The sequence below is a fragment of the Anarhichas minor genome, unplaced genomic scaffold, assembly GCF_050575085.1.
Source record: "Anarhichas minor isolate MPS153535 unplaced genomic scaffold, ASM5057508v1 ptg000033l, whole genome shotgun sequence".
Taxonomy (NCBI): Eukaryota; Metazoa; Chordata; class Actinopteri; order Perciformes; family Anarhichadidae; genus Anarhichas; species Anarhichas minor.
The window spans coordinates 7,115,637-7,129,097 of record NW_027466479.1 but is presented as its reverse complement, the minus strand read 5'-3'; the positions used below and the strand labels follow the sequence as shown (position 1 = coordinate 7,129,097).

Below are 13,461 nucleotides of genomic sequence, written 5' to 3'. Positions count from 1 at the left end.
GTCTCTTCATTTGCCTTTATTGGATTAAAAATGTAACGTGTACAGAGGCATTTAAATGATTTATTTAACACAATTTATTTAAAAAAAGCCTCAATTAAACATTTCTGACAATTTGATCTCATAACACCCAACAGTGGAAATAGCGCGTTAGCAATGCAGTTCAACAAATTAGCTGTAAAGTTACCATCACCAAACATCCACATGCTACAAGTGATCAGTGCTAAAGGAATGAATTATGTGCTTTCTGCATCCCAGCACAAGTTATCAAGCTTTTATTATTGACTGGCATTATATTGCTGCTGAAACAAAATAGTTGTTGTAGTCTGATATATTTAGTGTAAATAAGGCAGCAGGTTTGCCTTGAACCACTCTCTACCGAACTGCAGGTGATCTCCGTCGCATTCCAGAAAAGCTAGTTTTCCAGCTTTTTCCATCGCTGCCAGGCCCAGACGGTCCTGTGTGTGTGGAGACACGACATTCAGGTTTACATCCTCAGAAACTCAACAGTTTACAGCACACACATTGTTTGCTCACTTTAAGACCTTTTAACTGTGAAAGAGCAAGGATTAAATGAGTATATACAGCAGTTAAATTAGCCCCACCTTTACCAGCTGCAACATTACAGTGATGCACACTTTAATGCATCAATTATATATCTTATATAATCTAAAAAAATGATAGAAATGTGAGAGTCTAAACACTGTTACCTCTTTGTAGAGAGCGCTCTCCTGCAGAGTTTCAGTCTCTTTGGCCTGGCCAGTTTTCAGGAAGCCGAACCACTACAGCAAAAAAGACGGTTTGTGATGCAGCTTTTTCATATTAAGTGAAACAGTCAAATAGAGTAGATCATTTAGAGAGAGAGAGTGCGTTTGTGTGTTCGGTACCTCTGTATCGACGGGATCCACCATCGTGTCCTGCAGGAACTTGACCATGACGAACTTGTCCAGCAACTGAAGATTCTTCTTGTACGTCTCATTTACAGCCTTTAAAAAAAAATATATATTTTAGAATATGAGAAATCTGATCATGGCCAACTAGATTCAGGTATGATTGTGCAGCAACGTTTACAGGGAGTTTGTACAACGTAATGTATGAACCTGAAAATGAGCATGTTATGTCCCCTTTATTAAACAAACAATGGATTTTAACAGGGGCTTATTTTGTCAAACTATTTTCAAGAATAAAACCTATTATTCCCCCACAATAGCAAGCTAACTGTAATGCATTGTGCATCAATGCAAACTGTATTTGCTCTTAGACCTTCTGAAGTGCATACTGACCCTCTCCTGGTTGACGTCGGCCAGGAAGAGGCTGTGCTTCTTGTACAGGTCGTCGTTTAAGGGGTCGTGCCAGTACTGGGCCTGCACCAGGCTGATAACCACAGACACAACATCCAGTCAGTGCTGCCAGCGCTGACACTAGCCACACAATATCAAGGCTACTGAACACATCGGCATCACAGGGCGTTCAACATTCGTTCAGAGAGGGAAGGGAAGAAACGCACTGTTTTTGAACCAAGTCGGTGTAAGCTCCACTGTTCAGAGCATGGCGTATCATGTCACAGATGTGGGAGCTCTCTCCGGGACACTTGGGCAGCCCGTACACTCCTAAGGATTTAAAAAAACACACACACAGTACTTGTCAAGACAGTTTAATGATTCATAATCTTATAAGTGTTATTGCCAAACAAGTCCCACGAAAAGACCAAAACCATCTCTTCCAGACGATGCTTTGTGTCTGTGTCCCTCAAAACCAAGCCCATTCGTTACAAGTGAAGATGAAAATCTTTTAAAAACTAGTCACAGATAACAGTTTAACTTCTAAAAAAGGCACAAAAAAATTCCTTAAACAGTTGGGCGCTATAGTTTCTCCACAAACGTTATTAAAATTAGAGTAAATAGTGCATTTGCCGGGGACTATTTTCAACCGCGGAATAATACACATTATGGTGCTCTAGTGAGTATTTACGGCAGCAGGGCGGTGTATGTGGAAAAATAAACTACAGTGCCCACGTTCATGATGACGAAGGAACATGTCATCCAGTGCAACAGTGAGGCTCATTGATGCGTTTTTAATCGTGGGCCTTTCGGTGTTCCATAACGTTACCTTGGTGCTGGCCCCCAACGGAGATCAGGTTTTTCATTGGTGGAGAGGGACAGCGCTGAGCCACAGCTCTTCTGTGGAGAGAGGAAGCAGAGAGAATCAACGCATGCTTACTCATTCTCATCAGGAGACAATAAACTTACAGCTCAACAGTTCATATCACACTATTCTCTGAGACATTGGTATTTTTAAAAAAATTCATTCACTCTGCAGGAAAATCAGGCAAGAAGGGAAACTACACAAGCACAGAATTTGTCCAATTTCTACCACATACACATAACGAAACCATTCAGCGTCCAGAACAGTAGTTACGTACAGAAATTGTGCCCCCTGGGAGAAGCCCATGGCATTGTATCCTCCCTTCAACTTTGGGTCCTGGGCCAGCTGACTGCACACCATGGACACCTGCTCATTCACATCCATGAAAAAGCCATTTTTTGTGTCCTGCAGGAGGAGAAACATGAAAAGCTCAAAGCATGACAGGCAGATTAAAAGCAGTAAAACGAGCACCGTCTTCAAGGAGAAGAGCGGAGAGATAAAGTCACGGTGTTACGAGGGATCAAAGCAGAGTTGTGCTGGTTCGCTATGAATATTAACACTGGGAAATGACATAGTGGAGTTGTAAAAGAGCTACTCCGCTGATGTAACTCGTGCCACCGGCACTGCAAATATCACAGAATAGGAATCCTTGTACCTCATGTGGATGTATCAATCGCAGCTGCTGTATGACTGTGTGGTTCACATGTCAACATGTCGTATTTTCACACGTATTGTGTGTTAGCGCAGGAGGAAAAGCAGAATGGCAGGACACAAATGTATGTACCTTTACAGAAATGACATAATTGGTTACGTTTGGAGTTACGGAACTTAAAGTAGTTGCCTTTTAGCTCGAGGAAACAACATTAAAAAAAAGTGACAAAAATTTGACATTACCAAATACATGCGCAGAACAGAAAGATAATAGGAAAGTCAATGTAATATTAAAAAGAGTCATTGCAATAATGAAAATTGGCTAATTTAATTTATTCTCATAATTAATAAACATTTTTAAATAATTATTTCTTTTTCCTTTTTTTTTAAATTTGTTGCATCACCGTGACTGTGTGCGAGGGTGCAATTATGTCAGAGTATATCATGTGCTCTGTACGGCATCGATCCAGGTCAGAGGCTAAGTTCTTGTGGCCACGGTGTATTGTTGGTGTTGTTGAAGCTTTGTCTATGTGTTGAAAAGCACAATAAAAACAATAGAGCAGATTAAGAAGTAACTAGAGACAAATTAACAGTTTCGTTCATAAGAGGTTTGGCACTGGCTGGGAAATATGCAAGTCTTTCTGTGTAAAAGTACCTCAATGACAGTCTTCCCGATCTCCAGCGAGAGCACGTAAATGCCAGAGATCTCCTCCTCGATCATCTTCTTTATCGCCCCCATGCTGAGCGGGTTACAACAGCTGTCGCCTGGTGGACACATGAACATTTAAATTTGTTTTCATTTTAACCATTTTGTTCAAACTTGGCTCACTTCACAATGCTGATGTGTGTCTTTGTAGCCAAAGCCTGATACAGTCAGGGCCGTAAGCATTTGGACTGAGACACAATTTTTCTAATCTTGCCTCTTTACACGACTCCAGTGGATTTGAAACTAATCAGTCAATATGTGGTTGAAGTGTAGACTTTCAGCTTTAATTCAATGGATACAACAAAAAATATCACAATAACCATTAAGAAATTACAGCCATTTCTACACAGTCATCCCCATTTTCAGAGGCTCAAAAGTAATTGGACAAACTAACATAATTGTGAATATAATCATTATTTTTAATACTTGGAGGAAAATCCTTTGCAGTCAATGATTGCCTGAAGTCTGGCACCATAGACATCACCAGAAACGGTGAGTTTCCTCCTTTGAGATGCTTTGCCAGACCTTTTACTGCCTCCTTCAGTTTCTGTTTGTGGGTCTTTCTGCCATTAGTTTTATCTTCAGAAAGTGAAAAGCCTGCTCACTTGGGTTGAGATCAGGTGACTGACTTGGCCATTGAAGAATATTCCATTCCTTTGCCTTGAGAAGCTCTTGGGTTGGTTTCACAGTATGTTTTGGGTCATAATCCATCTGCACTGTGAGGCGCCGTCCAATCAGTTTTGTAGCATCAGACTGAATCTGAGCAGATAGTTTCGCCCTAAGCACCTCAGAACTCATCCTGCTGCTTCTATCAGCTGTGACATCATCAACAAACACCAGTGACCCAGTTCCATTGGCAGCCATACATGCCCATCCAAAGCACTGCCTCCACCATGTTAGACAGATGATGTGGTTTGCTTTGGATCACGAGCCGTTCCTTTCCTTCTCCACTCTTTTCTCTTCCATCATTCTGGTACAAGTTCATCTTGGTTTCATGTCCAAAGAATCTTTTTCCGAAACTGGTCCGGCTTTTTCTGTTAAAGTCTAATCGGGCCTTCCTGTTCTTCAGTGTAACCAGTGGTTTGCACCTTGTTGTGAAGCTTCTGTATGTAGATTCATGAAGGCGTCTCTTGATTGTAGACTTTAACAATGGCACGCCTACCTCCTCCAGAGTGTTCTTGACTTCAGTAGATGTTATGAAGGGGTTTTCTTCACGAAGGAAAGAATTCTGCGATCATCCATGTCTTCCATGTTTCTACTATCTTTCTGATGGTTTGTTAAATGTTTTTAACCTAATAACGGCCTCCTTCACTTGCATTGACACCTTTTTGGTTTCATGCTGAGAGTTCCAAGGACCAGCTACCAAATGCTAATATAACATTTTTAATCCTATTGTCTGCATCATCTTTCATGAAATAGTGACAGAACAGACCTCATCTTGCCATGAAACCGTTGTCACACAATTTGTCCAATTACTTTTGAGCCTCTGAAAATGTGGGGGACTGTGTAAAAGTGGCTGTAATTCCTAAACGGTTAATGTAATATTTTTGTTTTATCCATTGAATCAAAGCTGAAAGTCTACACTTCAACCACATATTGACTGCTTCCTTTCAACTCCACTGGAGTCGTGTAGGCAAAATTCGAAAAATTGTGTCACAGTCCAAATACTTACGGCCCTGACTGTGGTTTCATCTGTGCCTTAACGCTCCACGTGTCCAAAAATACACTAAACGTATAAAATGAGCCACACTGCTGCACTGGGTGACGTGTCATTACCATGTACATACATCCTTCTGCTGTCGTCACAAGAGCAACAAGTGTATTAATACGCCGCTGAAAATAGTCCCCCCCCATAATGCACTATGTATTCCTGTTTGAATAATTGTTTGCATTTGTCTTTTCCTTGGATTTATTGACAGGAATAAAATACATAGAACAACAGCAGTCTAATCAAAGGAGGATGTGCATAAACACAAGCTGTTTTTCTGAAATGTATGGCTTACAATAACATCTGCTAAACATTTCAAACACAGACACATGGTTGTTGAAGGAGAAGAGAAAGTGCTTCGGGTTTTTTTTTTCACTTCCCCTGACTGAATTTTCCCCAACCACTATGCAACAAACATGAGCATCCTTCCAGTTATAAGTGTAACGTGTGCATTATATAGTGCAGAAAATGTCATCACAGTTAACGATGTTAAAGTAATAAATGGTTCTAGTCCTCAAAAACGGGTTTGTTCATAATTTCCATTAGATAACTCCCTAGAGGTAAATGTAATGGCTTTTTTTCCCCCAGTAGGACAGGCCACACTGTCACTCACCCATCCCATGCCACATCACCAGTGGTACGGTCCCGTTGTTGGAGTTATAAACCGGGCTGCCAGCGACCAGCAGCACTGGACCAGCCAGGAGGAAACACAGGAGGGCCGCTGTCATCCTGGATCCTGAAACAAACACACAGGGGGTCAAAGTGTGCATTGGTGTGTTGCGAAATACATATTTACCTTTTCTCCTTCTTCACTTTGTACTATTTTATCAAGACATAACTCTGCAAGACTTGAACAACTAGAGCCATCACAGATTGACTTAACCACACTTACCCAGGTGGTTTATGGTTTATATTCTGCACATGTATTCAAACTTGGAATGAAACCCAATAGCACATTATAAACACGCTATCCCTCGTTCAATTTAAACATTTATACAGATTGTTATCTTACTTATATTGCTACCTTTCATCTTATAAAATATCTCAAGTCCCATATATGCATTATATTCTATTTTACAAATAGATCTCTATATTAATACAGACAAGCACAAAGCACCATTATTTAATGAATTTATCAGGGTGGGGTACACTGTTAACAGTGCTGCTATTAACCACACCACTTTCACTTCACCTTGCAAATTCATATGCTCTGCATATAGTTTCTATTCTTATTTGAGTTATTTACTATAGCGGGTAAAATAAGTATTGAACACGTCACCATTTTTCTCAGTAAATATATTTCTAAAGGTGCTATTGACATGACATTTTCACCAGATGTCGGTAACAACCCAAGAAACCCATACATACAAAGAAATCCAAACAAATATGTTCAGAAATTAGGTTATGTGTAATAAAATGGAATGACACAGGGGAAAAAGTATTGAACACCCTTACTGAAATGTATTTAATACTTCGTACAAAAGCCTTTGTTGGTAACGACAGCTTCAAGACGCCTCCCGTATGGAGAAACTAGGCGCATGCATTGCTCAGGTGTGGTTTTGACCCATTCTTCCACACAAACAGTCTTCAAATCTTGAGGGTCTCCGTGGGCCTCTTCTATGAACTCTGATCTTTAGTTCTTTCCATAGATTTTCTATTGGATTCAAGTCAGGTGATCGTCTGGGCCAGAGAAAGAAGATAAAGCTGCTAGAATGGCCCAGCCAATCACCTGACTTGAATCCAATAGAAAATCTATGGAAAGAACTAAAGATCAGAGTGAGGTGTTCAATACTTATTTTACCCGCTGTACATCTTATTATTTAATTATTTTTTCTTATCTGTATTGCTGTCCTTGTGCTGCTGCTGCAACAACCAAATTATCCTCATGGAGATCAATCAAAGTTTAACTTATCGTATTATTAAAAGATCCTATCAATCAGTATTCGATCAAAATCAATATTTTTTGCTGATTTTAGTTTAATGCTTCATACTGTTTATTAAGCATTCGCCTGAAATAGGCTGGTGTCTGCAGTTTTTGTCAACCGTGTCACTTGTATTAGTCTCTGTTTGTCCTTATAATATAGATTAATATAAAGTTAGACGCATAAATACAATAACGCGTCAGAAACAGTCACGTGAAAAACAGAGAAAGCTGAATCACTTCCTGCTCTCTACAATGGCTTCAAGTCAGTGCGGCTGTACAGAGACTGTCTCAGATGTATCAGCAAAACAACGAGGCTGAAAAAAATGAATTACCCCAAAAACAGTGCTAAGACAAATATACTTTGAATCAGTGCAGTCAGGGGAGAAGTTAACTCGAACAAGCGAACTAACGTTAACTAATGAAGAAGGTTCACATGAAATAAATCAATTAATAGATGCATTCTGAAACATGCAGTTGCAGATTTAAGCTATGGATAATGTTGAAATCAAACTACTATTTAAAAAAGCTTATACAGCCTAATTAATGTTCAAAAACAGGATACCGGTAACGTTGAACGTCCAAAAACATTACTCACCGTTTGTGTTCTTCCTGCTTCTATTGTGGTGTCGGTTTGTCACGTGACTTTGCTTTGAGCCAACAGCCAATCAGATTTCAGAGGCGGAAATGTCTAACTTGTGAGTCGTCTTGTTGTAGTAATCCTGTCTGTTTTCTAGTCTGAATTAATTATATCTTTTCCGATATTATGGTTATTTAACCTCTTGGTAACTTGTGTCTTCAATCCCGGGCGGTGACGTTACGGCCTGACGTGGCATTTTAACGTATAAACACCGCGCTTACAGCTGCTAGCTAATTAGCTAGCCATGCTAGCTCGTTGTGAAAATCAACAACATTCCTGTAGGGATTGTTTAGCCACTTAGAGAAAAGATTAAAAAACAAAGACGGACGGCTTTAAAGGAGAGTGTAACTAAATAACAGAGACAGCAGGCGTGGTAGCAAAGTACAGGATGTCAATTCAGTACGAGGAGCCTGCGTTACCGGGGAGTTACGATGTTGTGGGGTCATTTCCTAAAAGTTTCGGCTACGGGGTGGAGGAGGCAGACATGGAGGAGAGCTCCACTTCTGCTGACAAACCGAGGATACTGCTGATGGGACTGAGGCGGAGTGGCAAGTCTTCTATTCAGAAGGTAAACTACCTAAAACACACCACCACCACCACCACAGAGGTGGCTTAATCACACCTCTTAAGACAGTAAAATTGAATCACCTCTAAAGCTGAGCTTGATAACCTTAAATCAGGATTTATTGCAGGACTGTTGCATTAGTTGTTGTTCAGCCGTACTCGATTAGCTGGCAACTGACTGTAATCGTGACGAAAATACTTTTCTTCTCTATGATCTGTGAACAGCATACATACAACAGAAATGTCTCTTTCCACTTCCTACATGAAACTGCTCACAACAAGTTCTGTGGATTATCTTCAGTAACCGCTTCATGATTTCTGGAGAGAGACATTACTGTTAAGATTTTCAAATGTTTTTTTTTTCTTTTTGGTGCTTTGAGCACCACAAGGCGAGTGCCATATAGTTCCATTGTATTGGAGAGAAGGCAGACATCACTATGGTTGATATCTCTGATGCTCTGCAACGATCTAGATTGATAAATAGCACTGCAGGCAAGAGGAAAGGTGCTTCTTTTTATTTTGGGAAGAACTGTTCCGTTAAAGAAACAGGTAAACAAATGGGGGGGAACAGCATGGCTGGACAGACAGACATGAAACGGGTGTAACGATAATCCTCCTGCTCCTCCGACCAGGTTGTTTTCCACAAGATGTCGCCCAATGAAACGCTGTTTCTCGAGAGCACCAACAAAATCTACAAGGACGACATCTCCGCCACCTCCTTCGTCAACTTCCAGATCTGGGACTTTCCTGGCCAGGTGGACTTCTTCGACCCCTCGTTTGACAGCGAGATGATCTTCAACGGGGCCGGCGCTTTGATCTTTGTCATCGATGCTCAGGTAGGATGACATCAGTTAAAACTCAAGAAGAAGAAGACCGTAGTTTTTAAAAGGCTTTCCTGTGTGAGATGAAGTAACACGTGACCTTTGCCTTCTTGTTAGGACGACTACGTCGAGGCCCTCGGGCGGTTACACCTCACTGTATCCAGAGCCTACAAAGTGAATCCAGACATCAACTTTGAGGTGTTCATCCACAAAGTCGACGGTCTGTCAGACGACCACAAAATAGAGACACAAAGGGACATTCATCAGAGGGCCAACGACGATCTGGCAGACGCCAGCCTGGAGAAGCTTCACCTCAGGTGAGTTTCTGACACGTCTGCACAGGTTAGATACTCAAGCTGCAAGATTTAGGGGCAGATCACTCCTAGAAACATTAAGTTTTATGATTGTAGTCTAACAGGATAGAAGCTGTATGTGCTCCACTAAAACACTAGAGACATGGTGATTTTGCTATCAGCGTGTGACCTACTGTACCTTTTTTTAAAGGTGCTAAATTTGACATTCAAAGCATATCTATTTCCTCCACACGGCTCTCAACATGGCGACGGCCGAGCCGGCGGCTATCAGCTAACAGTGCAAATAACGGCAACAGCGTTGATGGAGCTAACGGTGTTTACCAGAGGGTGAATTGAAAGGTGGGCGCTACGCTTTCGTGACGAAGCGGTAGGTCGGTGCAGCGTCATCAGCTGTGACCGCCGTATGAGAGCGGTGCAGAGCGGCGGCCGTGAGCTAACCTGTGTGGGCCGCTCACATGCACTTAAAGGCATGCGCAGCCGGCCACACTATGTCAACAAAGCAGAGAGAAGCTCAGATTACAACGCACTCAGAGGGAGAGCAACTTCCTTCTCTACTCAGGTAGAAATTACTCCACTTCATCTTTACATAGATGATAGTTATTTGATGCTATATTAATGCTCTGAATATCGTATAGAGAACCTTTTAAAGCTGCACTTTTTATGTTAAATATCGTGTGAAAACTGTGTAATGAAAAGTGTTACTCATTGTTATTAACACCCAACTCCTCCTTTTCCCTCGCTTTGTGGTAACAACTTTCCCTTCTGTCAAGTGGTCAAAAATGAACCTCGATATTGTATAACTTATACATACAAATCAAGCTGTTTCTTGTCGTCGTTGTTTTGAGTCTACCTAATTATAGGAGTCTATTGGTGAGGTCAGACATTTCAGGGTTAAGTTCCTATTCTATCACCGTGAAACGGTCGGATTAGTATATTGTTTCGTCTTGCAGTGTTAAAGCCGAGACTCATTTGTTGACACGGTATTTTTTGCAGTGTGCTAACTCTCCTCTCCTGCTTTCCCTCCTCAGCTTCTATCTGACCAGCATCTACGACCACTCCATATTCGAGGCCTTCAGTAAAGTCGTCCAGAAGCTCCTTCCTCAGTTACCAACGTTGGAGAACCTTTTGAACATTTTCATATCGGTATGTTTTTGCTACGTTTAATAACAGCAAAAAATATAGTCTCTACAGCGTGTCCTTTTTTGTACCGTCTCTTATGAACGTCCTTCGTGTTTTGCAGCACTCTGGGATCGAGAAAGCCTTCCTGTTTGACGTCGTTAGCAAGATTTACATCGCCACAGACAGCTCTCCTGTGGACATGCAGTCCTACGAACTCTGCTGTGATATGATAGACGTTGTCATCGATGTCTCCTGCATTTACGGGTGAGAAGAATTATATTTGTTTGAAGTGTTGGCAGTGGTCGCATCCTTTGGTTGAACGGTTTTGAAGGTGGCTCTCCGTCTTCTCCTCCGTGACAGGCTGATGGAGGACGGCAGTGCCTATGACAAGGAGTCTATGGCTATCATCAAGCTCAACAACACCACAGTGCTTTATTTGAAAGAGGTCACAAAGTTCCTCGCACTCGTCTGCATCCTCAGAGAGGAGAGCTTTGAGAGGAAAGGTGGGTAGTTTTTGTTTTTATAAACAGTTGAGTTGGCACCAGTAGACCAGGGTTTAAATACACAGGATGTCCTCAATGTGTGATTAAAGCATGAAGCTGCCAACTCTAAAGTGTCTAAAGTTAAAAAGTAGATCTGAGTCACAGTTTTAACATCCAGTCTAAGCTAGCAAAACTTTAATAGCACCTATTTTTTACGTAGCAAGATCTCCTCTCACATTTGAAATGAAATGCTTTAAATGACTTCTTTGTCCTCTTCACAGGTTTGATAGAGTACAACTTCCATTGTTTCCGAAAAGCCATCCACGAAGTGTTTGAAGTTGGCTCCCCACCACAAGACGTCCGCTCCTCCAGAAACCACCGGATGGGCCTAAAGTACGCCGGGATGAATGGCAGTGCTGTTTAAAGGGCAGGAGGTGTCTGTGTCTGTGTGTGTCTGTGTGCGTGCATGCGTGCGTGCGTCTGTGTGTTTACCTTAAGAGCAGCGAGGCTGCGCGACGTGGAGAGATCACACGAGAGCACACATGCCTCCTGTCAAACACGCGTTGCCTTACTGTGTGCAGCTGAATGTGAATCAGTTAGAACTGATGAACTGAGCTTACGCCAAAAAACAAACAAAATCGTGCTTCTTTCTTTCTGCACATTTATCGGTATTGAAATGTCAGCTGTGTTTACCTTCTTGGCCAGTTACTTGTGTGTACTCTGCAACATTTAAATATACGCCTATCTGATCCAATATAAGCACTTATAGTCAATATGAACAAAGAGCTCCGTTGACTGAAGCTCAAACTGAATTTCCACAAACTAAAATGAACAGAATGAACTTTCTTTCATGGTCCTGCTCATTTAACCTTGAACTGTCGCGTTGTGTAAGTGGATCTAACAGCCAGTATGAAAACGAAAGCACAGTGTTTGTTCTGCCGTGTTTTCTGTTGATAATGAATCATGTGACCAGCGGCCGGAGCTCTGCTCAGGATCCCTGTCAGACCAGCACTGTGCCAGTTCCCCCATTAGAGCCTTGGTTTAATAACAGCATGTTGGTCCTAATGGAGTCTGGGAATAACGGATGATGCTTTTCACTCGGACGAACCTGCCGCGTCTGATGACGCTCGACTTTTTTTGTAGCTTGTGATGAACGTTTTGACCAAATTTACTCCACAGGGATTCTGTTTGCAGCGGCTTGTTTTGCTTTTTTCAGAGATTTGTAATTATTGTACATATTTCTTTAATAAAATATGTTTCCTATTTTTTCTGAGTCACAGTTATGAACTTTTTTTGCTCATAATTAGTGTCTCACAAGTTAAGAAAGTTGTTAATATAATAAGATAAATGTAAACCATAGTTGATATGTCATAGTTTTAAGAGTTTTTTAAAGATTTTGCATATTTAGATATGTGGATATACTTGGTCATAGCTATGAGATACTTTGTCATAAATATTAGATATGGTAGTTAAATATGAATGTTTTATTAATTATTATTGCTTTATTTCTGGCAATTATAATCTATTTTCTCATAACTGTCATTTATTTTACTTATTTAGTGAAAGTATCTGATATATAGGAGATACAAAGAATTGTGAGAAACTAAATAGATTCGACATTTATTAAATATGAGGAAATATAATTCATAATCATTACGGTTTGGCTCAGTGTCTCATTTTTGAGAGTTTCTTAAATTCATGAGATACAAAGTCATATTTGTAAGGCACTATCACAATTATGAGATACAAAATCATTAAACAAATCTACACATTTTATCATGAAGTGTCTCATAATTCTGAGACAGCTTCTCATAAGGTATGTAGGTAATAATTACGAGGTTATAGATAAAAGTCAATCACGTGTTTTTTATCACAATGATGCAAACCCTTCTGATAATTACAAAACTTTCAAAACGTTCCTAATAGCTATAATATTTTGAGGGTTTCTCATAATTATGAGTTAAGAATCCATTACCTTACTTTTTCCTGATGAAATATTTTCTCATGACTAAATATGTCATTATAAGAAACAAATAGCCTCATTATTACTATAGCTATATAAAGCTTTTACATTATGAAGTGTTTTATCCTCACATAATATGCCATATTATGCCAAAATAGCATAATTATGACTACTTATGACAACTATAATAATTTTGAGATTCTAAGCCCTAATATTAAGGCATTACTTAATTTCCTTATAATTATTGTCTCATAATTATGACAAAAGTCTTAATAGTAGAGTAACTGGGCGTCCATAGTATGGACAGGTTTAAAGAGTAATCACCTTACATATTTTGTTTAATATTGTGATAATAAAAGTTATTTCATAGACTTTTAGCTTCATGTCTGTTTAAATCTGTCTCCGTGTTTTAGCAGCCACTCAGTTGAAT

General features: G+C 40.3%; 2 protein-coding genes across 2 annotated transcripts; one reads left to right on the top strand and one right to left on the bottom strand.

The window, feature by feature from the left end:
- Position 1: 1 nt before the first annotated feature.
- ppt1 (palmitoyl-protein thioesterase 1 (ceroid-lipofuscinosis, neuronal 1, infantile)) lies at positions 2–7,869 on the bottom strand. The gene is made up of 10 exons (XM_076106009.1): positions 7,727–7,869; positions 5,821–5,943; positions 3,449–3,558; positions 2,420–2,547; positions 2,107–2,177; positions 1,505–1,607; positions 1,281–1,371; positions 885–983; positions 708–779; positions 2–455 (listed from the first exon to the last, which is right to left on the bottom strand). The coding sequence occupies exons 2-10, from the start codon at positions 5,933–5,935 to the stop codon at positions 333–335; spliced, it is 912 nt and encodes a 303-aa protein (XP_075962124.1). The 5' UTR covers positions 5,936–5,943; positions 7,727–7,869; the 3' UTR covers positions 2–332.
- Positions 7,788–12,334, top strand: LOC142965205 (ras-related GTP-binding protein C-like). The gene is made up of 7 exons (XM_076106008.1): positions 7,788–8,336; positions 8,965–9,168; positions 9,271–9,470; positions 10,496–10,610; positions 10,708–10,850; positions 10,947–11,089; positions 11,350–12,334. Exons 1-7 carry the CDS (start codon positions 8,157–8,159, stop codon positions 11,490–11,492), a joined length of 1,128 nt encoding a protein of 375 aa, XP_075962123.1. The 5' UTR covers positions 7,788–8,156; the 3' UTR covers positions 11,493–12,334.
- Positions 12,335–13,461: the final 1,127 nt, after the last annotated feature.